Raw genomic sequence first — 27,076 nt, forward strand, 5'->3', positions numbered from 1 at the left:
GAGGTTTGTCATCTGACTCAGATCTCATTGTTGCCTCTTCCCTAGCAGTCCTCTGAGTGCCGGGGAGCTTGGCTGAATCTGCCTCCTTCTGCTGCGGGCACGTGTCCGTGTGGTGATCACCAGATTGTGAACCCGAGCCTGACCTAGATCCAGGTCCCACCAAGGTGTGTGTCTCTGCGCTAGTGTAGGGTGTGGGTAAGTGCTGTGATTGGTCTTCTAGTCTACTTATTTCCAGCTCTTCAATGGAGGAGGTGTCCTCTTGGCTGGAGGTGAGGAGCTGGATGGAGCTGACAGATTGGCTGTCTGAGGGTGTTGGTTGCTTGGCAGAGCTCCCTGTGAACCAAAGTAGAGATATGTAGTGCATGGCAGCAGAGTCAAAAACAGGAGAGAGAGCACTCACACTTGCATTGAGGGAAGGATGATGTGGAGCAGGATCCTAATGAGTGTGTTCGCTGGGAGTTCTAGCATTCCCCAGCCTTGGACTGTCACTACATCCATGGGCACGGATGTGATGCAAAAGCCAATTGTTTAATGCCTGGTGGTGGACAACACTACCCTAGACTTGGGAGTTAATCGATTTGCATGTGGTCATAGCCTCAACAAGCAGGGACATTGGGTGGAATTTAATCCAGGCAACAGAGTCTTGCCCGCCGACTGGAGAGCTGGCGAGAGTCCCGCGATGCCTTTCAGGAAGGCCCACTGCATTAATTGCGCCGGCCTTTCCAGGGTTTGAGGACCCGGGGCAGAAATCCCAGGTCCGTGGAGCTGTCAGTCAATCAGAAGTTGGCACCAACTCCTCATTGTTGTCAACGACACTGAGGCAACGAGGTCCCCAGACTCCTCACCATCACCTTGCCACCTCCAAACTCACTTTGGGGGGGTGGGCATTAAATTCCGCCCATTATCCAATCCATCACACTTGTACCATCGGTTTAGAAGGGTATAGGAACATCAGTGGCGACCACCAAATGGCTGCTGCATCCCTTCTGGCGAATAACAGCAGTGCTCGCTGAAAAATGTCCATACTCTCAATATCTTACAGCAGAACAGATGGAAACATTTATTGTCAGCCTGATGTCAGCTTCACTTGGGAGTAGCTGACATTTTCTGATAGCTGTAGAATCTCAGTAATCAAAAGGTGATATTCTGCCTATCACAGGATTCAGCACTAGTCCTTTTGGCAGGAATACATTTATTATCTAGAAATTGTTTTCAGGACACTAAAATAAGAACGTTTATTTTTAAATGTCTGGCTGGCAAGCCTTGTGTGCCATTTATTCTGATGTTTTTAGTGGCTATTTGCTCTGTTAGTTTTTCATTTGGTTGAGTGTGTTTCATCAGTCATTCCTGACCCCACCTCCTTTTCCATTAATTCATTGCCGACTCTGCTAAGAGGCAAAGGAAACGGCTGGCAGCCATATCTTACCGGTGTTCAGAGTCAACTCTTAGTAGAGCTGCTAGCACTCTACATCTCCCTCTCGTTCCCTATCTCTAATTACTAGGAAAATACTCAACCGGAGTTTCCTATTCATTGTTTCATGAATTGCTTACTTGTATCTGATGTAAAATTTGACTGACGTCATTGGCTGTCCCACATATATACATCAATAGATTTGATTGGTAATCCCGCATGTATGCACATTGTTTCATGCAATTACTGAAGTACATTGAAAAAGTAAAAGCAATGATCAACTCATTCAGAAATTGACACACCACTGGCTAATATAAAAAGGACAGAGAAATGACGTGATTTCAAGTCAGTCTGAGTGAGCACTGCCTGTCTTTTGCAGCAGTTCATGTTGGTCTTTTGTGTGTCTGTGTGAAGGGAATTATTTTGTCCCATTCTTTCACATGCAGAATGTGGCAATTTTTTCCCTGATTGTTTACAGACACAGAATCCTGTGGGAATGTGTTGTGTCTCGTTGTTCCACACACTTCCTAAGCCGGGATTGCTTTCCTTCTTTTAACACTTAAATATGTTTATGATAATGGAGTGATTGGTGGTGCCTTAAGAGTTAACAGGATGTGCTGTCACCCAAAGCCCCTGGAGTAGATGAAATGGTGATTAACAACGTTCAGCTTCTGTGAAGCATTTTCTTTTAGTGAATTTCCACGGCATGGGCTCCAGAAAGGGTGTGTACCTTTCTGCAAATGATCTGAATTAGGAGCCTGATATGAATAGATCGAGTCTCTGATTCATATTCTGCACCATGCTGTCTTGGAGAAATGTTATTTTTAAGCTCAGTGAAAGTTGTTTATTTTGAGCCCGTGCCACATGCCTACTTAGTGAGGCTTTGTCTGAAATCGGAGGCAGGAAGGAGAGAATGAGCCTCCGTGGCATTCTGGCACACTGATCCCAGGGGCACCTGACAGCAAAGAGAAGGGCCTGTATGAATAAAATGGGCAGCCATCGCATTGCCATAAATCTCTGCCCGGAGACTGGCTTTGGACAAGAAATTACTAATATTTTACCCTTTCACTAAAACTGTGTGACTTAGCTCAGCCCAGACACTACAGTCACCCTCAATAATCCTGATTGCGAGAGGGGGAGGAAAATACTGCTCATTATACAGCGAGCTCTGTTGGCGTGTCAGGCGCATGTATGGACATGGTTTGGGCTTCACTGTGATGCCCCCATGAACGAATAGCCGTTGACACTCATTGTTGACACTCACACATAAATAAAGGCTACTTGGCCACATTATTGGCACGTGCCTGTCTTTAGTCAGTTCGTACCTCACCAAGGATTCATTGTTTTCAGAAGGTGAAGATTTGGTGAGAAATCTATGGCCGGAATTTCACCAGTTCCCTGGAGACAGGCTGGGATCGAGGCGGGAGGGCTGGTGAAAGGGCGATGGAATGCTTAGGGAGAGAAGCCTGATGTTCTTCCACCGCTGCAACGTATTCCAATGAGTGGGAATGGCAGCGGCATGGCTGCCCGCTGATCGGAACTGGGCAGTCAATTGTTCCAATTAAATGGCCAAACGATGATCACTTTCCACTTCCAGTAATGTCAACCACGATGGCTCTGACACCACGGCAGGAAGGTTCACCCCTCCAATGGCTGGGGCCTGCCTGGCCCTAGCACATTAAAAAAAGATCTTACCTGCCGTTCAAGGGTGCCTCAACATGGAGGCGCCCTCTCCTTCTCCCTACAGTTTCAGTAGTGGCCAACTCTATTGGTAGCACTGCCAAGGCTGCCAGGCTTCCAGCCCTCTGATTGGGCCGGCAGCTCTGGGAGGCGGGCAACTGTCCTTAATTAGTTGTTGTCCTGGCAGTGACTTCTTAATTGGCCACCGCTGGTAAAATTCCACCCCCTGGGTCCTGCCATCTGCCTGCATGGGCTTGCGTTTCGCTTCCAGCCCCGGTGGTGGGACTATTTACTTCTTCATAAAATCCAGCCCCTTGTGTATAATTGTGGTGAAATAATTTCTGTAACGCCCACTAAATTTGTTTGTGCATTTGGACCTTCTACTTCTGGTGTCCTGCACAAGATGCAAAAATACCCCATCATTGAAAAGTCACTTACTTCAGGGGATTTCAGCCTAGTTCAGTCTCTCAAACAATATGCTCATAAAACACAGCTTCCATCACAGACTACTCTCTGCTGAAGCAGGTGCTATCTGTTGGCACAGGACATTTTAATTCAAGAAAAGAGAATAATTTTTACTTTGAGTGAAGATAAAAAATTAAGTTTTGTAGTGAAAGATGCAGTTCATGATGTCACAGATGGATCTCACACCCTGTTCTGCTCACACAAGTGTCTTGCAAGATACTATTTGACAGCCAGACATTCAAAACACTTGGATAAATCTGCTACTTCCATCAGTGAATGTGTTCACATTAACCCCTTAACAGTATTAGGATTCCAGGAAAGCCTTCTATATAGTGACATTTACACCATTTGGAAAAAGATTTTACCCTGACAAGTGCTGCTGTTCTCTTGAGTACAAATCCAGTCCAAGAAATAAGTCATTTGCTCTGATTCTAACTTTTCCTTTATTGTAAATACATGTACATGGGTTGGTGTGGGAATTTCAGGCGTTGGGAGCTGGGCATGCCAGGGTCAGAAAATAGCAAGTTATGCATAAACACTACTTGATAGGAAATACAGTGTAAAATGGTGGCATAATGATGGAGCCCTTGAACTTCCTGGTTTTCTGCCCATCATAAAATCTGTCTACTCAGAATTACTGCTGAAGGCCCACTAATGTCCTTTAGGGAGGGAAACCTGCAATCCTTCCCTGGCCTGCCCTACATGTGATGCCAGACCCACAGCAATGTGGTTGACTCTTAAATGCCCTCTGAACAAGGGCAATTAGGGAAGGGCAAAGAATGCTGGCCTAGCCAGCGACACCTACATCGAATAAACATTTTTTAAAAATTTAACTGCCTTTTGAGAAGGGGTGGGGGGATGCTGCTTATTAGCTTACATCCCTGCCACCCCCTCCGCTACCTGGCACGTTGGCACTGTTGATTATCATACAGTATAACATAAATGATTTGGATTCAGAATTTGATATAGGAATTTGCAGTTAATACCAAATTGGCAGAGCTATATCTAATAGGTGGAGGACTGCACCAAAATATAGGGAGACATAAACCAGCTTGCAAAGTGAATGCATAAACGTCAAATAAAATTTAACGTGGCAAAGAATACAGTGGGTCATTTAGGTAAAGAAATAAGGAGGCTCCTTATTCCTTGCAAGGTCAGAAAATGAGTGGGGAAGAGGAGTAAAGAGAGTTGGGAATATAAGTTCATAATTATTAAAAATTGCAACATAAAGTATACAGAAAGGTGATGAGGTTCTTTTTTTAGAGGAATTGAAATTAAATTAGGAAGGCAATGTCAAATTTATATAGAACTTCGGTTAGATTACACTTGTAGTGCCATGTGCAGTTCTGGTCTCTGCTATCTCTGCAGTGCCATTCTTATTGATAGGCTATTAACTAACTGCTTTTATTTCCAGAACATTGCATTGAAGAATAAAACGTTTATTGAATAAAGAGACATCTTGCTGAAGCTTTTCATCTTGCACTCATCAGAACAAATACAAGACTGCCAAATTTTAATCGATCATAATTTATCCTACAGGAGAAAAGGGTGCTGATTGGTTGGCAAGTTGACTCTGATTGGCTGCGGTGTTGCCAGGGAGAAAGCAACTGGGAACTATAGGCTCCCCAAGCTCCTGGGTAATTTTTAAAAACGGCGCAATGTTTGAACATACTCCTTTTGTTTGCAGAGCATAGGTGCTTGTGAATGAATGTATGCCACTTCTAACAAACGTAAATGAGCCATGTTACGTTTGGTAGGAGTGACATACATTCATACATAGTGACCTGTTCTCTGCAAACAAAAAGACAATGTTCAAGACTTGCACCTTTTTAAATTATACAGAGCTTAGGGAGCCTACAGTTCCCCATTGCTTTGTCCATGGCAACGCCTCAGCGAATCAGAGTTGACTTGCCAACCAATCAGCATCCTTTGTTCCTGTAGTATAAATTGTGATCACTTGAAATTTGGCATTCTTGTATTTGTCCTGATGAGTGCAAGACAAAAAGCTTTAGCAACAAGTCTCTCTTTTCAGCAATATTCAAGTTCTGTGCTACCAGACAACTGTTAATAACAGCGGTATATTGACATTAATGGAGATGAGTGTTGGGCTGAGTATAATTCTCTGTCTACTGTTTAGAGCTATTTCCTAAAATAATTCATACCTCCTTATGTTACAGACTCTCCCTGCTTTGCCTCACTTCCGCCAACAGCATTTCACTTTACATGTACTTTAATGTTTAATTACTTTCTGCAGAAAGCAATGATGATGATCCCTGCCCCTTTAAGCTGCTGGAGCAGCATGCTTAACCCACTCCCCCCAACTACCCACCACCACCACCCGCCACCTGCAACACCATCGCCCCCCCCACCCCTCCATGCACGAAAGACCTGCCAATCAGTGCATTTCCAAAATCTGGAACTCTGTAAAATATTGTAATTAAGAATGATCCTAAAAATGATAGCAGGGTCAGTGGTCATAACGTTGAGTGACTGCGAATCACCTTGCTGCTGGTTGGCATGCAGCCAATTGAAAAATCCAGCTTGTAACTCATAGTCACACTCAGTATCTTAAAGACATGTATACAGCACAAAGAGACATGATGTCATGTACAAATGTGCATCATTGTTTAATGAATTTCCCTCACTGCAGCTGTACAGTGGCAGAAACCCAAAGGCATATGTCAGAGGTCTGCATTCTCAGCACCAGGGGACCAAAGGACCTTGACTGATAATAAAGAAAGCAGAAGGGATATAATTTTAGCCAATGTTTTTTGAGATATTAGATGGCAGAAACGTAAATACTTTCAACGTTGCAAGGTGCTCTACAAGTAAGCTTGAATTTGGGCTGCTTAAACCAAAATCACAATGAATATTTCCACACACAAAAAAGAAAGTAATTTGCTCTTCAACATCTTTTTGTTCCATTTTTTTCTCACAAAGTAATAATACAGCCCTGAATCCCATGGGCCAAGCCTTGTATGTCTGTGTTTTTAATGTCTCCCGAGGCACTTTTACAGAACAATTATTTGCTGGTCCTTTAACATCTCGAGTGTATTCCCAAAGGGTTAGTGGGTACAGAACCTAAATATATTACACACAGTTATACTTAAAAGATTTTATTTTTCCACAGCCAGCATCTGTGCAGTTACTCGGTATCTTCAATTTTGTATGATGCACAAGGTGCAGAAAAAAAGCTACAGTTCTTGAGGATATCACAACCTATTTTTACTACGTAAATGTTGTATTTGTGATCCCTGGAAGTTATTCGGTCAGTCAGGTGGATATCACTGGGATATCATTTAATCGGCTTCCTGTTATATTAATTGCACATATTCTATTCCAAAATGGCTTTTACCCAGTATTATATTTTGGGGTTCCATTCCCAACAGCTGAAATCCTCATGTTTGCTGGACTTTGGTGTTATTAATGAAGATCTGTGATCAGTGTTCAAGTACTTGCCTCCAAAGATCCTTTGGATTTTTGGGAATGGAAGCTTAAATCTTGCGGCTGGTGTTCGTAGTCGTACCCATATATCAAATATTAACTGTAAAAGTCAAAATATTACCAGTGCATGAATATCTCATGCCTTTGTTATTTCTAGACATCACTATTCCAAAGTACTGCTGGGTGGGGTGGTGGGGGGGAGGAGGTGGTACGGGGGTGGTTTGGGGGGTGGCTGGGGGTGGATGGCATTCCACATTCTACACTCCGTAAACTAGAGGTCATCCAAAACTTTGCTGTTCATGTTCTTACTCACACCAAGTCCCATTCACCCATTTATCCCTGTTCTCACTGATCTACACTGGCTACCTGTTATAAGCAACGTTTCAATTCTAAAATTCTCATCTTCGTTTCCAAATCCCTCCATGGCTTCATCCATCCCTGTCTCGGTAATCTCTTCCACCCCTACAACCCTTTGAGATTCCTGCGCTCACCTAATTCTGGCCTGCTGAGCATCCCTGATTTTAATTGCGCTACCATTGGTGGTCAGATCTTCAGCTGCCTAAACCCTAAGCTCTGGAATTCCCTCCCTAAACTTCTCCTCCTCTCTACCTTTCTTTCCTCCTTTAAGACCCTCCTCCTTTGACCAAGCTTGTGACTACCTGTCCTAATATCGCCTCATGTGGCTTGGTGGCAAATTTTCCTTATATTGCTCCTTTCACAAAGTTTTATACATTAAAGACAAGTTGCTGTTGCTATATCCATGTACGTAAACAAAAAGATTTGTAACTAATCAGTCACTGATGACAAAGTCAGCACTGTTGGTTTAACATTTAGTAATTACAGAGCCAGTAATGCTTGCATTAACTTGTTTGGATTTGATAAACACCTTTCTAAGGTTGGGTGATCCTGGGGTGATGTAAGGCGTAAGTGGCGTGAATGGACCATTATACCGTTAGTTTAGCAACAAGGGATGTTGTGTTAGATTCATTTTGGCATTATATAATCCTTTAGCCTCAGAATCTGACAGTATCTAGTTGGTTTCCTGCAGATTTGTGCTGTGTTACACAAGCAATACCCCTACTATCTGTAAGAGTGTTCCTGAAAGAAAGGCAATGCTGAGACAGCTAGGTACACCAATAAAAATTTGAGCTAAAAACTCCCCACAGAAGAGTAACTGGCTACAAATAAGCCTAAAATGGAGTTGCTTTATTTAAACTCTTTGTTCTTCCCTTTGTGGGTGGCAAGCTTCCAATAGAAAGGCCATCTTATAGCTGCCAGCAGGTTCTTGAGGTTACAGAACAATTCACCCTTCTAAGGGTTAAGTTCACAGTTTCATATGACAATTCCCAGGTCTTCTGTGTGATTTAAACCATAGTACTTCAAACCACGCACGGAAATCAATTACTTCAAAACCCTGCACTAGGAATCCACCCTATTATCGTACAATAGACACATCTCATTAAAGAAGGAGATGTTGGCATCTAACTCCAGGGAGCATTAAAAATGGCCATTATGCACCTTCAGACTAGATGGAATCCTAGAAAGCTCAACCGTAACTTCACATATAATAAATTAAATGCAGGAATGACTAGTGGCGTTAAAGCCTTGCTTCGGTTCACAGTCTTTTCAATCCATATGTGGAGCAATTAATTCTGAGCACCATTTTTCATAGAAAAATGGTGCTCAGAATGAATTGCTCCACATGTCATACAATCCAAGCAAGAGTTTATAAACCAAGCGACAGGCCTAGCACTTTTAGCTGGATGTCATTTTGTGGCGATTCACAGTTCAGTTATTTTTGGGCCACTGCTCTGTTTTCCAGGCTGGTATCTCGAATGAATTACTTCATTCTGCATATCGTCAGATAAAGGGTGCACTTTAGACACTCACAAGTTACAATCCTAATCCAACAGTGAACTGAGCTGAGAACGCTTAAAATGGGTGTGAGGATTGTGATGTGTGGTTAACTTGCGCCCGTTGCTTCCAATGCAGGAAGCATGCAAACTTTGTGCTGCTTGGTCATTGAACTCATTGCAGCATCCAGCCAGCACTTGAAGCACAGCCTGGGCAGAGAGCGCAAAATTGCGAAGAGGCTAGCACAAGTTGAAGCTCGCCTGCACTACTTAAACCCAGCCTGCACCTCTTGGAGGGGAGATGCATTTTGACTGGACCAGGTGCTGGAAGTCATTGTAAAAGGGATTTTGACATGGAAAACTTACAAAAATAGCACAAAGTGGCATTGAGCAGGCCCCAAGATTTCCTGATGCTGCCCTTGGTCCAGAAGGTGTAAAGGATGAGAGATGTTATCTATGACTAGGGGATGAGGAGGCCCACCAGGCAAACTTTACGAAGGCAGTGGGACCAGATAGCCATGGTGATCAGTGTCAGGAGTCTAGCCCTACCTTTGACTATATCCTTTAATTACTTTGATTAACAAAAATCTATCAGTCTCAGAAATAAAGTTAACAATCAATCAAGCATCAATTGCCATTTGTGGAGGAGACGTCCAAACTTCTTTCAGCATTTGCACGTAGAAACCTTTCTTGATTTCACTTCCGAAAGGTCTGTTTCTAATTTTTAGATTATGTCCTTCAGGTTCCCTAGCCAATGGAAGTAGGGGTCATTTTAATCTCCTGTCCTTTCTACTAGGACAAGAAAAGGCACTCAGTAGTGTTACAACCGGTCCCCGGATGAGGTTCCCCCAAATTGTTATGTTCCCGACTGAGGAGGGAGGAACTAGCTCCCTTTCTTTATTCGACCCCCTCAGTTGGTCACAACAAAGTTATTTTAAAAAGGATCCCTTCCCTTGTGGATACCTTTTCCCAGTCCAAATGTATTTATGTTTTGAAAGGAACCACTTTAACCAGGCTTTCTTGAGCCAAAGAAAGAGTGAGTTTATTAGGTTCTAAATGCGAGAGAAAAAATAATAAAAATGCAACACACATACACACAGATTAGAAATGAGAAATTGAGTCCAAAAAAATAAGTTAAAAAGATATACAAATCAGTCCTTTGGCTTGTCCGTGAGGAGCAGATGGTAAAACGTTGCAGCTGTTAAATTGGGGTGCTTCCTGTAGTGCTGACTTTGGCAGTTGAGCAGTTGGTTTTGGAGATTCTTGGTTCTGCAGGTGAGCTGAAAGGAGTTGTCCTGTTTCCTTTTTGACTGTGGCTTTGCTGACTTGTGACTTGCTTCCAGCAATCAGAGAGAAAGAGTTTTTTTCACCTGCAAGTTCAGGGAGGCCCAATTAATGTTCTTCAGCCATGACCTTCACAGTACACACCCCAGGACAGAACACCAGACTAACACACAGAAATAAGGCTTCTGTTGGCTTCTTTAAAACCCATTTCCTTGTGTATTCCTGGAATGGAAAAACAAACATGTCTTTTGCCCAGATCTGTTTTCTTCTCAACGCAGTTCATGTTTACAGTCTGGGATATAACTTAACGGGAGATGGTTTCGGTTAAGGTGGTAATCATTTTCCAGAAAGAGGCAGTCTTAGTTGCCTACTCTCTTCCTCTTCCTTTTGCTCCTCTTTAGCCGGTTGTCATATAGCTGATAGCATGGCCCTGACCTCATTATCTCTACAGCCACAGGAGATTACAGTTCAGTTTGCATTCTATCTTTCCTTTGAAGTGCCTGTCTGAAGTAGGCTGTGTCACACCTTTTAGGTGCAATATTCTGTTCTCTGAACTAGTTGGTCAAGTATAATCCACATAGGAATTTTCCAGCAAGTGGTTATTTTACAGTCTCAGCCAGCTTCTGCTTGTATGTCCTTTTTTTAAAAAAAAACACGGGTCTTACTTAAAAGTTCATTATGTCCATAAGTAATTCGAGGATAGGATCCGTGGTCATGACAGTAGATGAGCTCTAAGGGAATGCACAAGGATTGACTTTTGTATGCATTATGATATGGTTTGATTTTAAATTCAGCTGGAAGGTTTATATTTTGGAAGCTTTTAGTTTTCCATTGTAACCAAGTGGTCAGTGCAATGGTCAGTAACAGAAGGAATGTTAAGGTGTGAAACCATTAGTGAATGGGGAATTGCGGTTGTATTTAATAGCATTGCGGTTGGGTGAGTCGATCGCTGACAGCCTGCAAGAAAGAGGCAGTCTTAGTTGCCTCCTCTCTTCCTGTTCCTTTTCTCCTCTTCAGCCAGTTGTCATATAGTTGATAGCATGGCTGTGACTTCACGGTAGCGAGTTTGTGCAGCTTTCAGCCGACCATTGTGAATCTTGACATGCTCTCTGACCAGTGCCGTAGGGCTTCCCCACAGCGATTTTGGAAGCAGAAGCAGTGTTGAAGCGTTGCAACAGTCTGGTCTATCACATTTCGTGTGGCTGCATGGTTTTTGTTATACAGTGTGCGTAGGTTATGCACCAAAGTAACGAGCCATGCTGTCAAGTGATAACCCTCTGGTTTGTCATGATTTTTTTTTATTCATTCACGGGGTGTGGGCTTCGCTGGCTGGGCCAGCATTTATTGCCCACCCCTAGTTGCCCTTGAGAAGGTGGTGGTGACCTGCTTTCTTGAACCGCTGCAGTCCATGTGGTGTAGGTACACCCACAGTGCTGTTAGGGAGGGAGTTCCAGGATTTTGACCCAGCGACAGTGAAGGAACGGCGATACATTTCCAAGTCAGGATGGTGAGTAACTTGGTGAGGAAATTCCAGGTGCTGGTGTTCCCATCTATCTGCTGCCCTTGTCCTTCTGGATGGTAGTGGTTGTGGGTTTGTTGAAAGAGCCTTGGTGAATTCCTGCATTGCATCTTGTAGATGGCACACACTGCTGCTACTGTGCATTGGTGGCGGAGGGAGTGAATGTTAGTGGATGTGACGCCAATCAAGCGGATTGCTTTGTCCTGGATGTTGTCAAGCTTCTTGTGTGTTGTTGAAGCTGTACTCATCCAGGCAAGTGGAGAGTATTCCATCGCACTCCTGACTGGTGCCCTGTAGGGTGGACAGGCTTTGGGGAGTCAGGAGGTGAGTTACTCATCGCACTATTTCTAGCCTCTAACCTGCTGAACATCAGTGAGCAGGTTATTGCTTGCTAACACTGTTGATGACCCCTTCTATCACTTTACCGATGATCGAGAGTAGATTTATGGGGTGCTCATTGGCCAGGTTGGATTTGTCCTGCTTCTTGTGTACAGGACACAGCTGGACAATTTTCCACATAACCAGGTAGACGCCAGTATTGTAGCTGTACTGGAATAGTTTGGCTAGGGGCTGGCAAGTTCTGGAGCAGAAGTCTTCAGTACTATTGCTGCAATGTTGTCAGGGCCCATAGCTTTGCAGTATTCAGTACACATGGAATGTATTAAATTGGCTGAAGACTGGCATCTGTGATGCTGGGGACCCCTGGAGGAGGCTGAGATGGATCATCCACTCGGCATTTCTGGCTGAAGATTGTTGCAAATACTTCAGCTTTATCTTTTGCACTGACGTGCTGGGCATCCCCATCATTGAGGATGGGGATATTTGTGGAGCGTCCTCCTCCAGTGAGTTGTTGCATGTGACATGGGTGTCATTTTGTAGGCAAAACACCTCTTGTAGCACCAAAAAACTAGGCACTATGGAGCTCAATTTTGTGGCCTTATGGTGCACATGTGCAAATGGGTTGTGCCACAAAATCCACCCAGTAATATATCTTGAATGTAAGGGGCACCTACCATTAAAAGCAATCTGCAACTAAAATAGCATAAACATTAAAAACGAGTCTGGAGCAACTAGGCTGCAGTTATTGCTCACCTACCTCTGAGTGATGCTAAAATGTTAGGCCAAATCAAGAATTAAGTGCCCCATTTTCTATTTATTATCTTCTTTACTCTTGAACAAATAAGTTTTTAATGTCTGTTTCCAATAGAGTGAATTGAGAAGTAATACATGTAGAAGTCAGGTATATCTGTCATCAGTAAAATTCTAAATTTATATGTCATGCTGAACAATACTGGTAAATATATAATAATTTTAAGGCTTTTCCTAGTGAATTGTAAACTTTTTAGACTTCTGCTCAGTTGTCATGGGAACTAAAGTGTTCAGCATTTGGTAATTAAAACTTCTTTGGCATAGGAAATAAAACAGCAGGGAAAATACCTGGGGACAAAAAACAGCAGAAGTGAGTAAAATCTTAGTAAGTTTCAGAGCAATGTCTCCCAGATCAGGGAGCTTAATAGGTGGAGGGTTGATTTTCTACTAACAGCATTGCAGCTCTGGGTAACCATCTCCTTTCTGATTCAGTCAACTTAAAGAAGAACAAATTACTCTCGTTTTTAACCTCTTTCAAATTTTGGAGCCTTCAAAGAGGGATTTGTCTCCTAGCTGTGTTCATCTTATGAATGTCATCCTTATCCCACATTTGTATACAATATTCTAACCTCACGTCCTGGCACTGTGATGTCTGGAGTGAGACACAGACTCCTAATTGGAGGTGACCAGGTCACATGGCAGGACCTGGGAGATGGATTTTTTAAAAACTGAGCAAAGAAAGGAACATTGCACTTTAAGTATAGGGGCATCAAAGAGCTGCCTTCTCTAACAATATATTCTGAGGTGCAGTGCTTTCTTTGCATTCCATTTATCTGCTAGAGGATGTCAGGCTTGGAACTCTGCAGTGAGTAACTCACCTCCCGACTCCCCAGAGCCTGTCCACCATCTACAAGGTACAAGTCAGGAGTGAGATGGAGTACTCCCCACTTGCTTTGATGAATGCAACACCAACAGCACTCGAGAAGCTTGATACCATCCAGCCCTCTTGATTGGCATCCCATCCACCACTTTCAACATTCAGACCCTCCGCCACCAACACACAGTGGCATCAGTGTGTGCCATCTACAAGATGCACTGCAGCAACTCACCAAGCCTCCTTCGACAGCACCTTCCAAGCTTGCGACTTCCACCACCAAGGAGATCAAGGGCATCAGATGCATGGGAACACCACCACCAGCAACTTACCCTCCAAGTCACACACCATCCTCACTTGGAACTATATCGCCGTTCCTTCACTGTCGCTGGGTCAAAATCTTGGAACTCCCTCCCTAACAGCACTGTGGGTATACCTACACCATGTGGATTGCAGAGGTTCAAAAAGGCAGCTTACCATGGCCTTAGGGCAACAAATGCTGGCCTAACCAGTGACACCCATATCCTGTGTATATCCTGAATTAAAAAAACCCTGGAATACCCTCCCTAAAGCTCTCTGCCTCTCTGCTTTGCTTGTCTCCTTTAAGGTGGTGCTTTTAACTCTAACTCTTTGAACAAGCTTTGGGTTAGCTATTCATCTCCTTATATGGCTATTAAATTCTGTTTGATATCACTCCTGTGAAGTGCGTTGGAATGCTTTACTTTGTTAAAAGTGCTGTTTAAATATAATTTGTTGTTATTGATGGAAACAAGAAGGATGATGTAAAGCCAGTCTTTTATGCTTCGCCACTACTCATACAGTCAGAGATCACCAGAATCTCTTCCTTGTCTGCTTAAGCACATGGTTATGTTGCGGGACTCAGTGCAGAAGCCTGGACAGCTAACCCTTGACAATGAATGGCAGCAGACTATTGGCTGTCAGGGGCATCAGTGCCGCATCTGATCCTGTACTCACCACACATCTAGATACTTGTAATTCCACCCGGGACCACTAGGTACTGATCAAGAGTAGGAATGCCATGCCAATTTTCCATTCGTAACTCATGCAGGCACATTGAGGCCAATTCCAGCACACTTCCGCTGCCCTGGATGATATCAGATAATTAAGCACATATCCACAGATTAAACCTGTGGCAACACTGATATTTATGACTAGGTGTTCATTGCCTGGCACCCAATGATGGCCCCATCATCTGGCGTATCCACTTATGGCAATAACGTTGTAAAGGTCTTTGATTTTTGGCAACATTTAATGATCTGTATGATGAGAATGATGTTTGCATAATGCACCAGGTTTAACCTTACAATGTGCGGTTGGAATCATTTATGGTAAGAGCTATCAGGAAAGAAGTAATAAACCTGGACAGAATAAAATGCCCTTCACTGATTACACATTGTGCTGGCACATTGAAAAGTCTTTAGTAGTGCTGAACAATTCTATTTTTTAATGATGGTTTATTTGTTTCATTGTCCTGCAGGCTGGGAGTGATGGAGAAAGCATTGGTAATTGTCCCTTTTCTCAACGACTCTTCATGATCTTGTGGCTGAAGGGTGTGGTCTTTAACGTCACGACAGTTGATCTGAAGAGGTAAGATTGTGGACTAGTATCCAGAATGTTTATAGATTTTATACCCAAGGCCCTGCAGGATACACAGTAGCTGCTGGAACTATGCTGCTGCTGCTTCTGCTGCTGGATAATCAAACTTTCTTCAGGCAAGATGGCCTGACACTTGAGCACAGGAGTCAGATTGTGTACTACTTTTACTGAGTTAGAACACAAACCTCAATCAAGAAGCTAAAAGGTAATGTGAAACTAGCTAGTCTGAATTATCCTCTCAGTTTTACATGGGGTGGGATTTTCTTCCGTCGGGTGCAAATGGAGTTCACTGATGACACGGGTACTGGTTGTCTACTCCAAGGAGCACGTACAGCATCAACCAGTTTCCTTGCCCAGCATCTGGTTGTGTTTAAGAAGAAAATAACTAGTTTCTTACATTACAACAGTGTCTGCATTTCAAAAGTACTTCATTAGTTGTAAAGCACTTTGCGATGTCTATAGGTTGCAAAAGGTGTTTGTTATGACCGATGCAGTTGGCAAAACAGAGTTATTTAAAATTCCCAAAGGGAAACTTTAAACAACCGTCATAACCTGTAATTTTAAGTGTTATGTTTGAGATGTGACCGTAAACTCAGGAATCGAACCACCAGTTCTCGAGGCTTTACATTAAACTAAATGAAACGTTTAATTAATTTACACAGGTTAAAATACATGGCTACAACTTACTACTATCATAACTTTTAACAAATCCCCAAACTAATCCCCATTAAGGCAACAGCAACCCATAGACTTAACCAGACACCAGACGCCAAAGCATTTTCACCGTACGAATTCAAAATGAGATTCTTTCACTTTGGTTCATTTGGAGTCAGTTGGAGGCTTACAGCTGCCTTTTGATCTCACATTGCCTCTCCTCTGCACACCTGAAAACTGCTGAAGTTATACCTACCACCACTGATTGAATTCAAATTCTCATTGTATCAACAACCTCTTTGAACTCTACCTTTTATGAAACCCTTTTCATAGTAGCAATTTTATTAGTAATATAAACATATGGCTTGGTAGCTGTTAGAAATGCGTCAAGTTTTCACCCCACTTCTTGAACGCTCTATTCAAAAAATGCAAATGCACGCTATCTCTCTTACATATCAAAACTAGTACACATCAAAGCACCCAGCCTAGCTGGTTTTGATCCAATTAAGACACACCCACAGACTAAACCTCTTTTTTAAAAGAAAAATATTTTCCAAAATATTATATACATTAATAGCTTCATGTCAGTGCTATAGATGCAAATATTTCTAGATTACAGGTCTGTCACACGGAGGAAATGAATGCACAGCAGGATTATCCCACACATACCAGGAGCTTTTCCCACTCTCCATATCTCCACTGATACCAACCTAAAGAGTGGAAAATTGCATAATAGTTAAAATTATTTCCACACAGCTCAGCCCCTTCTTTGAGACTCATCTTAGTCATTACCAAAACAAAATCTAATTTGAAAAGGAAGCTCCTATTCTATATTTTAGCTAGGAATGTGGAATAAAGCAAGTTGCATTTTTCAGTGAGTGGAAAATATTCACCATGATACTTGCTTGCCATGTAGATGAATTGATTCCAAAATGAATTTTTAAAAATTCATTCAAGGGGCGTGGGCTTCGCTGGCTAGGCTGACATTTATTGCCCATTCCTAATCGCTCTTGAGAAGGTGGTGGTGAGCTGCCTTCTTGAACCACTGCAGTTCATGTGGTGTAGGTACACCCACAGTGCTGTTAGGGAGGGAGTTCCAGGATTTTGACCCGGCGACAGTGAAGGCCGCTAAGGAATATGTAACAACTCACCTGCCGAATCAACTATCCCTGAAAATGGACGGCGCTGGAGCGCCAGGCCCATACCTGGCCGTCACCGGCAATGGAGAGCCTGTGGGGCCAGGCTGTGATGAGTAGGAGGGCTCCTGTGGTGAGCATGGAAGGCCAGGGCCGGGGTCCGGATGGAGCCGCTGCGGATGCAGATCTTGATGGTAATAACAAATATTCCAAAATGAATTCAATAGTAGATTCTGACAGAGTGGTACAGTTCAATAGCAGTGGATATTGTACGAGACCCTAAGATCCTGCCATGTCTTTTATTACCTATCAAAAGCATGCTCTTCATGCAAAATCACCACATCTGAAATATCAACCTTATCACATCAGACTTCAGCCAGTGTCTTTGAGAATTGAACTGGTCGCTATGAGAGTTTATATTGATCAAATATTTTAAATGTGTTATTTTTAACAGTTACATCCTTTAAACTTTTCATATTTCAGAACAAGGATGTAGGTCTGTTTTCACAATATCCTGATGTGGATTAACTTGGCAGTACATCGGTTATTTTATGCTTGCACTACATTATGTTAACATTAGCACGGCCTGGAATGCTAATTAAATCTGTTGATGGCAGCAAAAAAAAAAACTACAGCTGGGGAGAGTGCAATGCAAAGGAAGTAGTAAATGGACTTTAATATATAAAGCTCCAACATGATATAATGCATTTCTGTCACTTAATGTATTAAACATATTAAACACCATCTAAAAGTAACTATCTGCTCACAACAAACCTGAGAAATTATTCCAAATGAGTGCTTTTTGCATTCATATGTCATTTCTCTGTCTAATATTTTAATAGAGGTGTTAATTCAGTTAAAATAAGTAGGATACCACCTGCATTAAAACAATAGACAAAAGAAAATCTACCAATATCCTCAACAATAATGTCTAGGCTCTGGCCATCTGACTCATTTTTGTGGTCTTAGTGTTAGCTGTCATATCTATGCTATGAGCTACATACGTTTTATGCCCATCTTAACGGTGGAGATAATATTTCAGAAAAGGACAAATTTTGTCGGTGATGGAGCATTCTTTTATCTACCATTTGGGGCAGGTGCAATCACCCTATAAATGGTATTCATCTCCTCTGGATCATGCAGAATTTCAATCTGACATTACTGTATCAATTCTAGCGTTGCTCTTAATTTTTCTCTCTCATTCTGCCTAAGCTGAAAATATGAAGTCCCACCCACTTTTCCTCCTCCCCATATCTTCACTGTGTGGGACTGGAGGAACAATTGTCTATTCCAATTCATTTTTGTCCCAGGACCTCAAAACTGTGGAATACTTTATCTCATAGCCATTCATAGTCTCATAGTCATTTTTACCCAACCTTCAGGCTTTCAAAACCTAAGCTTGTATCAGTAATTATTACGTTGTGCTTTCTCTTCCATAGTTTTCAGCTTTGATGCTCCCCTGTGCTATGGGTGTATGCTGAATTTAAAAAAAATACATAGGAGTACAAGAAAGTTAAGGATGGAAAAAGCCGTTGAGCTTACTGACGTTCATCCATCCAGGATTGTAACTCTGTCAGTTTAGCATCTAAATGTGCTTCCAACACCCCTATCCAGCACTATTAGGGACCTTAATGAGGGAGATACATGGTTTGATGTATTTATGGTTTGATTGTAGTGGGTAGTAGAGTTATTATGCATTCGCTTCTGAAGGTGCTGAGATTTCAAATCGGGGTGGAAAGGGGGAAAACTCAGTCTGACCTGCCCTCTTCAGCTGCAGATGCTGTGCTGCTTAATCAACCTTCTTTTGGGAAATATATCTCTTCCACTTTGCCTGGAAAATTATCCCAGATTGGCATTTGTATAGAGGTTCCTTCTCATGTCTGAGCTAAATTTAATTTCATTACTTTATATGTATGACCTCTGCTCTTATTACATAGCTTGATATGAAACTTACATATGGGATATACATGTACCAATAAAAGCTTTGAAATGTCATGAAGTGTCTTGACAAGAAAGAACAGATGTGCAGAAAGTGCTGTGTAAGGCTAAGAATAACATTGACCTTTTTAGATTTGATTTTTAAAAATCCACAAAAGATTACAGAAGCAACACAGTGTATTTTTAAGGAGTAAATCCTACTCAGATATCGTAATGCTCAATGGGTGACGCAAATTCCTGTCTTGATTTTCCAATGTCACCCCTCAGTGAACTGTGGATGTGTTAACCAATAGTGGGATGCAAAAGTAGATTATGGATTCCACTTTTTGGTCTCTGCACAGGCAAAACAGAGAGCCATTCATCAGAGTCTCACAGTTCTGTAGTGTAGGGCTTTGTATGAGTACTGAGACCATCTGTTGCCTCAAATTCTTTCATGTCATAAACACATCATATTTTCCCCTAATTGCAATGGCCTGTTCGTAGAATCTGGGCCAAATCACCAAAGTGTCCTTCCTCTGAGCGTGGGTTGCTCTGGTAACCTTTTGTTAGGACCATGGTATGATATAGGTTGCAACATTTCTGAAAATGTCCATGAAGCTTTTTTCCTTGCAAATCTATTAAGAAGAACATTGAGTCTAGTACACAGATTCTTACTTGAGAGACATAGCTCTTCAAAACAAAAGAATGGCATAAATAAATGAATAAAATGTAGACCAGTATCCAGATAGGCCATGTAAATTCTTTTTTACTTGATGTGTTCAATTTTCTCCCATTACCTTCTGAATTTCTGACTGATGTTGGGGTATAGTCTCACTGACATCGTCTCATCTGGAACCTCGCCTAAGTTGCTGTTCTTCACATGAAAGCCTAAGCGATGATGTTGACAGATTATTTCATCCTAGAGGTCTCAGGACTGCTCTGATTTTGTACTCGCTCGACTATGGGGTTGCCAATTCTGATTAAATGTGGACATTTCATTACATGGCCTCCTTGTTCCAGCCATTCAAGCCTGTTCTCAGAGTCTCTGTTGACCAGGTCGCAGCAGAGAACAGTCTACTCTTCAAACAGAGCCATGGGAAATTTTACAGCCATCTGAGAAGGCAGGGTGGGGGAGAGGGTTCTGATTAACATCACACCAGAAAGATAGTGTAGTGGTCACTGAGTACTGCCCTGGAGTGTTGGCCTAGATTTTTGTGCTCAAGTCTCTGGGGTGGGGCTTGAACCCACAATCTTCTGACTCAGAGACAGGGGCCAGAATATTGCCATCGGCGTTCTGGGGCGGGCCCGACACGCCGACGCGCAAAATGACGCGCGATGATGTCGGACAGGCGTCCCAACGTCATCACGTGTCATTTAGATATTTCGCTCGGAGGGCGCGGACCAGAGGCGGCAGCACAACTGCCGAACTGTCAACGGCCTATAAGGCCATTAAAAAACCAATTAAACTTGTTAGCAACGCTGCCCGTCCAACCTTAAGGTTGGCGGGCAGGTGAAGAGACCAAGCAGCCTTCGTGTTTTTCAGGAAACCTCATCCACGGGCAGGATGAGGTTTTCTGAAGGTTTAATAAAATAATTAAATACATTTTGCGAGATGCACAAACATGTCCCAGCTCACGTGACACTGTCAATGAGGGGACATGTTTCAACTATTTTTCAGATAATTTATTCAAAATTTTCATTACCAACTTAATCTCCCTGAGGCAGCTCCGTGCCTCAGGGAGATTGCTGCGCTCTTTCGCATGCTTGCGTGAAAGTGCGCAGGCCCCGACTCTCCCTCCTCCCCCTGCCCGCATAGTCCTACCGGCCGTGCGTCACGCAAATTGGCGGCACGCAGTTGATCGCGGGAGGTGATCGGCTCTGCTCCCGCCCAGCCTGCCTAACATAGGTAAGATGCAGCCCAGGAATTTTACCAAATCTGCCTCAGCCTCAATCTACCTGCAGTAGCATGAAATCTCTGTGTTTTGTACTAATTGCATTATTCTACAGCCCCTTACAATTAAGGTCTCACAGCCGTCTCTACCTTAATAAGTTCGCCCCATAAATTGGTTATTATTTGTGCCTTTGCACTGGCACAATTTACAGTTAAATACCATTCAACTACTTCAAATTCTGTCTGCTTACCTCCCATGTTCTGCAGACAATGCTAATTTTCAACTGCTATGATCCAATTAAGACTATTAAGTTTCCATCACACGAACTTGAAAAAAAATACGTTAATTGGTAAAATTGTATTTGAAAAATTTACTACTGACTGTAACAGTATTGAATACATAAATTTGCACCAATTATCCAAGGAAAAACAATGACTGCGCAAAACTCAGTAGTAACTGAAACATATTTGATAACACACAGTTCTAAGGCAGTCAGAGCACCAGGAAATTTCAAAGAATTTGTAACCTTCCCTGCGAGTAAGATACATGATAATTAACAGCAGCAAGACATTTTGAGGAATCATCCTGTAATTATTTTCTGTTGGGAGCATTTTGTTGTGGATTTGGTGGCATAACAACAGGGTGTAGCTGGTACAACTGTTAACAGGAAGAACTGTTCCATCAAGTCAACCCAGATGTTGTTGGGGATACTGAAAAAAGTGAAGAAATTTTACAGAGGACAGCAACACAGATTTCCCACAGGCTAATGCATGAATCAGAAATCACAACTCAGCTCATTCTTTCAGAGCTCCCCTGATGGTTCATAGCCAGTGGGTTATGGGAAGCTGTGGTAATTATTTTGATGGAACCCAGTGTAAAAAAAGTTTGAAAGCCTTTGTGGTAGATGAATGACATCCCCGTTGTATCTTTCCAGAACTGCAGAGGGTTTCTGTTCCCTTTGGTCTTGCATTACGTTGAGTCCTTGAGTAAGGGATGAGATTTCCAAACAGGCCTACAGAATCCACCAATGCACAAGTTTAGGCCTTGTATCTCCCCTAGAATCCTTTTCTTTGTTCATCCTCCTTTCCCTTTGCCCCAGTGGCAGCTGTGTTTTCAGCTGCTAAGGCTCCATGCTCTGGAATTCCCTCCCCAAATCTTGCCACCACCTTCTTTAAAACTCACTTTAGAACCAGATTCCAGGATTTTGGCCACCCCTTGTTCTATCTCCTTCTTTGGCTCAGCATTCATTTATTGATTACACCTCTGGAGTTCTTTGGCATGTTTTTCTACACTAAATGCCCAAAATAAATTCATGTTGTTGAATTAGCAGCAGCAGCAGTAGCAATGCTGACAGGTGGGGCTAAACATTCTTGAGAAGTTATGACGCATTGACTGTAAAGTGTAGTAATAATTTTCAGTTGTACATTTCTTCTTGCTTTTAATGCCATGGGAGATTGCCTGAAATGAGAAGGGCAGGCCTGTTATAGTAGTGCATTCATGTTGATACCTTTTAGAAGAAAAAAATTGTGTATTTCAGGAGTCAGGTCAGAGTTTGTAATATTAGAAGAGAGCCCATGTTCTCGCTGGCTCTGTCCTTCCACTAAATTGTAGCAAACTAGTGAATGTCACAGCTGTCACTTGTATATCATGCTCGATAGGTAGCAGTTTGAGATCATCGTATAATGACAACCTTATTACTTTTCAAAGATACATATTTTCGTGCTTATCATGTTAGTCATTGTTCTGGAATGGAAATGCTTCCATTTATGACAGCATTGAGTAATTTCATGTCATTTACAGCAGGAAAAAGCACAGCAAAGCTTCCTGAAAGAAGCCCCAAAATAGGCCTTAATCCCAAACTCTCGAAAAGAGATTACCAATCTGTGCAAAAATATTGTGAATTTTGTGCCTGGGGTCCAATGGGAATGAGACTTAACCAGATTTAATTTAACTAATAATACAGATAATTGAGATCACATGGTGTTAAGTTTGTGATAAATTATGGAATGTAGACAAAAACAGGAGTGACTAAAAGCTGCAAATATGAGATTTTCAACAAAATTATTTACTTATCGGGTTTTTTATGCAGAGTTCTCTGCCCACTTTATAAATCTTTACTTATCCAATATTACATTTCAGAGCATATTACTAAAGTAGGCAGCACATGACAACGTTCAAGATAAGAATTTCATTACAGGCACATCTTTTGCATGATGAATTTTGATTTTGAGAAGTAAGAACCTAAATACTTAATCTATAAAAGATGTTGAATGTGTCAGTCATCTCAAAGAATTTTTGAGGAGTACATGATTTTAACAGTTGTTTTGATCTTTCAGATGAGGGCAGTTGAAAACTGCTTATATACTTTGTCATCTGTAAAGAATGTTTGAAAGTCAGGTTTGGTTGAAGTGGATCATTTTGACTCTCCTCTTCTCATCTGACCCTATATCATTGCAAATGCTTCTGCTGAAGTTGGTGAGGCAGCTGCACAAGATCGAAACCCAAATGATAAAAAAGAAACACAGCAACAAAAGATAGAAGATTCATATACATTTATATTAAAAAAAACAGCTGCCTTGAGTAGTGTGATATGAGTCGTTCCAGCAATCTTATAAGTTGCCTTGGAGCTTAAGTGACCTTGTCCATTGACTGGAGCACACTGTATGGCAGTCACACGTGTTGTATCTTAATATGTAAGGGAAACATAATGGGGCTAACTTTATTTTTTCCTCCTCCTGTGCTGTATAATTCCATTGTGACAAACTAACAATTATGAAGTTAAAATACCTTTGGCTAAGAGGAACAAAAGAAAGGCTTTTAAATATACAAACAAGGGCAAATTCCCAGACAAATTCCTATATTATCAAGGGTTTGCTGTGAAGAGTGGCCAAGAATGTAAATTTTTTTTGGGCCATGGATTGAGCAATGTTATTAGTTGGCCAGGCTGGGCTGGGTTGCTGGCATTCTAATCTCTTATAATGTATTTGTCCACAATCCTTAGCACGTTCTTTTTGTTTTCATGTTTTTTTTAATAATTCAGTGTTAGCGGATAAAGAAATAAACACCAGATTTATTCTAGTTTAAGACAACCTTACATTCAGCAACACACTGCAATCTTACAAAGTCCATCTTGCAGATTAATTTATCTGTCCAATCTGGATCTAACTGTTTGCTTAATTACAGCATTGATACTTTGGGGCGGATATGGTCTTAAAATCCTTTTTCTATTGGCCACTTACCTGTCACGTGGGCTGACAGTCGCATCCCCAGTAGGTGATTCAGGGCTGCATTCCTTATTGCCTTCTCTGATAATCTGACAATAAAAACTAGGTTAAGCAACTGCCCAGTTTGTACCAATATAAAAACTTGGATGGTGCTCCTTGATAGTTGCTCCCTTGTTCATGTGTAATTTTAAGCTATTACTAGATTTCAGTGCCGGCAGGCTTTGGATCCTCTTATTAAAACAAAACTTTTATCTGTAGTTATTTCACTCTTTTCTATACCTTAGCATTTCTAAAATACCAGCTTGGTAAATCATTTCTTGATCGTACGTTGTCTCTTTTTTCTCTTTTAAGCAGCCTCATTGATGATAGTCTGCCCTAAAGGGTGACTGGGGTAATATGATAACAGACTCTTACACCAATTGTTTCCATTATCACACAGTTTAGGTTCTTCACATCCGCACTTACTTTCCATAAGTCCATTTGACTATGGTCATTTCAAATTTGAAGTTGTGAGTGAGATTCCATTCTTTGGAAAACTGCCTGAACTTACAAATTGTGGCCCATTATTGCTAAAGAGCTTAAGTAGCTTACGTGCAATTTAATATTGCTTCACTTTTTGCGCTGTGTACCAGGTACACTTCTGGGTAAGTTAAATAGTATGAACAAATTGATATTAACTTTCAAGTACTGGCTGAGGTATCAGTGGTTCTGCTTGTAAGTTTAATTTCAAACAGCATAAGCAATTTGGAGAACCATCTTATTTTATTTTTGCCCTCCCTCCTTTATTTTTCTCTTTGAGGATCCCTGTGGTCTTATCTTTTTCTCCTTCATTGTTTTTTTTGTTGTTTCTTGGTCCTCACTCTTGATAGTAAATCACTGGCATATATAAATTTTCCAAATGCACTGGATAACCACTTATTTTTATTTTAACCTCCTGCAATATTAATCAATGCTGCATTCTCATGTAAACTTCATCAGATAGAACATCCACTAGTTCTCTTTCTGTTAAAATCAACTGATGGTTTAACTCACTACCAAAATTAGTTACCAATCTCTTTCATTATGTGACTTATAATTATTCTATCCATATAACAATTTCCAAGTTATTTTTGTTTTCCAGATTGTATCACTTAATTGTTCCTGTTTTGTCATCTGAAACACCTTACATTGTGATTATTTTTCCCAACATGTAAATGTGTTATTTATGCAAAGTGTGAGCATAGGCTCAATGGGTTGAATACTCACCTCTGAGTCAGAAGGTTTTGTACTCAGCTCGCTCCAGAGACTTGAGCACATAATCTATGCTAATACTTCAGTCCAGTACTGACAGTGTGCTGCACTGTTGGAGGTTCCGTCTTTTAGTTGAAACATTAAACTGAGACCCCATTTGCTATCTCAGTGAGTGTAAAAGAACTCCTTGAAGGAGAGAATTCTCCCCAGTAAAACAGTTTAATTGGCCATTCAGCTCAATGCTGTTTATGAGACATTGCAATATCATACCCCATACAAGATTCATAAATATTTGTGTCGATTGGTATCAGAGGATTGAGGTATGACAGAAGTGTGGAGAATGTTGGGCTGCCTTGCCTTGAAAACAGGAAATTAAGAGGGTTTTATTTTATTTGTTCATGGAATGTGGGCGTCACTGGCTAGGCCAGCATTTATTGCCCACCCCTAATTGCCCTTGCATTTAAGAGTCAGCCACATTGCTGTGGGTCTGGAGTCACATGTAGGCCAGACCAGATAAGACTTTAGTGAACCAGATGGATTTTTAACAACAATCAGCAATAGTTTCATAGTCATCATCAAACTTTCAATTCCAGATTTTTATTGAATTCAAATTTCACCATCTGCCGTGGTGAGATTTGAACCCAGGTCCCCAGTCTAGTGACAATACCGCTATGCCACAGACCCCACCTTAAGTACACAAGATATTACTATTGTAGAAAAGATAGTATTTGAAAAATGATATCAACCTACACAATGACAATGGTAAAAGACAATTTTGATATAAAGAAGTGCTTCACACAAAATGATCAACTCGTGTATTGAATTACTGAGTAGAGTAATCAAGGTGATAATTCTAAAAGTGTTTAAGAAACAGTTGGATACAATTCTGGGGGTGGGGGAGGAATGGGAAATTTCTGGTGGTGAGTTAAAATAAATGTGTGACCATCCTCACCTTTGATCAAAAAAGCAATTGCAGGACAATGGATGCTTCTATCCTCTCTTTTATTGGCTGCGATAGCTGCTACATACACTCCAGCCGCTTTTTAATATCTATTTTACTTTATTCATGAAAACTTACTTGTTGTGATTATTTCTTTCACTTTTCCTTTTCTTCATTGACCATTTCCCACATCACTTTTTTAGGGTCCTTATTATTCCATCATAAAATAGTAAAAGAACAACAATTGAATTTGTTACAATTGAAAACAATTTTGCAGATAATAACTCAAACTCCATGTTAGACAATGACCCAGCCGGCCCAGCCGCTTGGTTAATTGTGACAATGATATAGCATTTATTGTTGTTAAGACATAAAAATTCATTTAATTTAATCATTACTACTTCTTAAAAACAAATGAGCATTTGTACTAACTTTAACCCAAACGACCAGCATTGTGTTTAATTCTGAAGAAATGCTTTACGTTAAAAGGATTTTTGACTGTGTTGGGTTGTAAGCTAATAACAGCTACATTCACACTGTGGTGTTTTCACTAGTACTCCAGATCTGGCAGTATGATTTACAGACTTGGCATTGTTTGAGCTTAGTGTCCGTTTCTGATTGAAATGCAGATGGCTATGAGTGTTTGTGTTCTGTTCACTTCCTCTGTGCGAGTGCATTTCCTTCCAAAGATGTTTACAGTGAAGTTGCATGTACTGAGCTGAAAGTATGAAAATCTTCTATTAGGAAAAAGGGGCTTTCCGGCCACTTTGCTGCTGGCTGATGTGGTACTTGGCCAAAAGGTCATGGAAAGTCGTTAGAAGCACTAAATAATTTCCTGTAATTGTTT

General features: G+C 41.4%; 1 protein-coding gene across 1 annotated transcript in view; it reads left to right on the forward strand.

Annotated features, from left to right (window-relative positions):
* clic4 (chloride intracellular channel 4) overlaps positions 1 to 27,076 on the forward strand; it is a 131,808-nt gene that overhangs the window by 50,582 nt on the left and 54,150 nt on the right. The window contains exon 2 of the mRNA XM_078567090.1: positions 15,118 to 15,227. Coding sequence (XP_078423216.1) covers positions 15,118 to 15,227 — 110 coding nt within the window. The remainder of the gene's footprint in view (positions 1 to 15,117; positions 15,228 to 27,076) is intronic.

This window comes from Cetorhinus maximus, chromosome 21, assembly GCF_964194155.1.
Source record: "Cetorhinus maximus chromosome 21, sCetMax3.hap1.1, whole genome shotgun sequence".
NCBI classification, from domain to species: Eukaryota; Metazoa; Chordata; class Chondrichthyes; order Lamniformes; family Cetorhinidae; genus Cetorhinus; species Cetorhinus maximus.